At 59.0% G+C, this 1,674-nt stretch overlaps 1 protein-coding gene across 1 annotated transcript; it reads right to left on the bottom strand.

Moving 5' to 3' along the window:
* Positions 1-3: 3 nt before the first annotated feature.
* NGA_2025000 (uncharacterized protein) lies at positions 4-903 on the bottom strand (the record flags this gene model as incomplete). Its single annotated transcript, XM_005853727.1, has 1 exon — positions 4-903. A coding segment is annotated over exon 1 (840 nt), but the record flags the coding sequence as incomplete, so codon positions are not given.
* Between the last annotated feature and the right edge of the window lie 771 nt (positions 904-1,674).

The following is a 1,674-nucleotide window of genomic DNA, read 5'->3' as shown; positions in this document are numbered from 1 at the left end:
AGGGAGCGGGGCGAGCTGGTCCGTAGGAAGGTTGAAATATTTTAGATGGTCAATGTGCGCCTGCGCGCCCGCGTAGAGACTTATGGCTTTCCCCTCACCCCCCAGGCGCTCCAGGATGCAGCCCAACACCACTCCCGAGTACGAGTCCAAAACCAGGACACGGGCACCCGCTGCCACATTGCCGAAAGAAAGGAGTTGGGCAATGCTGTCGGGGCGGATGGCCGTCGTTTTCACCAGCCCGGACTTGACGAAGAGGGCTTCCGCGACGTTGCTCCCACACCCAGCCAATGCCCGGACGCGAACCACGTATTTGTGTGCCTTTTTCTGCGTCCACTTCTGCTTGGCAAAGGCCGTTTTCTTCTCCCAGGTGTCGGAATTGGAGGCGAGCGCCTGAATAATTGCCTGTCCCGAGGCCCCGCTCCGCTTCAGCTCCTCCACCTCCTCCATGCTCAGACGCTGGGCTGTGTTCGTGTCGGCGAAATCCCGGTTATCCAGGCTGACTCCATCGTATTCCCCGAGCGGGGCCCCACCGCGTGCAAAATCGTTCCCGTCCATGTCACCGACGGACAGGTCCTCATAGAGCTCTGTGGTGCCGGGCAGGGGCACGAGGCGATCAGGATGGACCTCCAGGACGCTTCCGTACGGCACACCGATCAAGCCGCTGAGCGAGATGGTAACACGGCCCAGACGCATCATTCCTTTCTGTTGTGCGCAGGCAAAAAAATTGCGGCCGTCGCCCATCTGTAAGATGACCCAGGCGCCTTCCTGAATGACTGCGGGGGGCGAGGCAGAGGGGGGAGGTGAAGACGGGGAGGGGAGAGGGGAGGAGGCGCTTGCGGCCATGATGGTAACGCCGCTGTCGCCACGACGCCCTCAATTCGGATGTGCTCAGTCTAGTGGTGTGTATACAGGAAAAAAGTCTCGCCGGGTGAGCATTTTCGTGTCCTTGTGGAGTAGGAAGGGGGGGAGGTCGAGGAGGAGGTTCCCACTTATTTATGCCCGTGTGACTCCACCACCATGCGTCCTCAGTTACTCACGACCGCGAGAAGGCATTCTTCTGACATCAATTGCACGGAGAAAGTATGCCGCTTGAGCCGGTACAGGCAGGAAGGAGAGGTTTTGCAAGCGTTGTGTGAAAGGTTGCAGACGGCTACTAGTAGTGGTACGGAGGCTCCGACGATCGAACACGCCACTGCCGTCATGCGCCCCGGCACAGGGATCAATACTTTTTCGATAAAAAAATCTGACCACCGCACACATGCCCACGCAGCAAAACAGCTTGTACCACAGGTGACAGCCCTCGCTTAGGCGTCCGCCAGGAATGGTGGTGCCGCAAGACATGCAAGGCCCTCGGCGTCTGCGGAGTTCCCCGACTCGGACTATCACCCTGTACACCGCCCTCCTCCTCCTTGGGGGGGTGGAAGGAAGTGAAATGCACGGTACGGTCGGAGGAGGATGGAGTCTGCATAGTGCTGGCGGAGGCGTGGATCTCTCACGCGTGATTCTGTCTTTCTTACAGCTCCTGCGTGCCGCGCTCGACCATCGCGTCAGAAAGCCGTCCCCCCGGCTTTCCTGCACACTCCATTATGCTCTTCTTCTTCCAGCGTCCATGCATCCTCTATCTCACCGCATCCCAAGTGTATAGACTTCCTTTCGGGGATCTTGGCATGCAAT

The sequence above is a fragment of the Nannochloropsis gaditana genome, assembly GCF_000240725.1.
Source record: "Nannochloropsis gaditana CCMP526 unplaced genomic scaffold scaffold762, whole genome shotgun sequence".
Lineage (NCBI taxonomy): Eukaryota > Eustigmatophyceae > Eustigmatales > Monodopsidaceae > Microchloropsis > Microchloropsis gaditana.
This window is presented reverse-complemented; position numbering and strand designations above follow the sequence as displayed.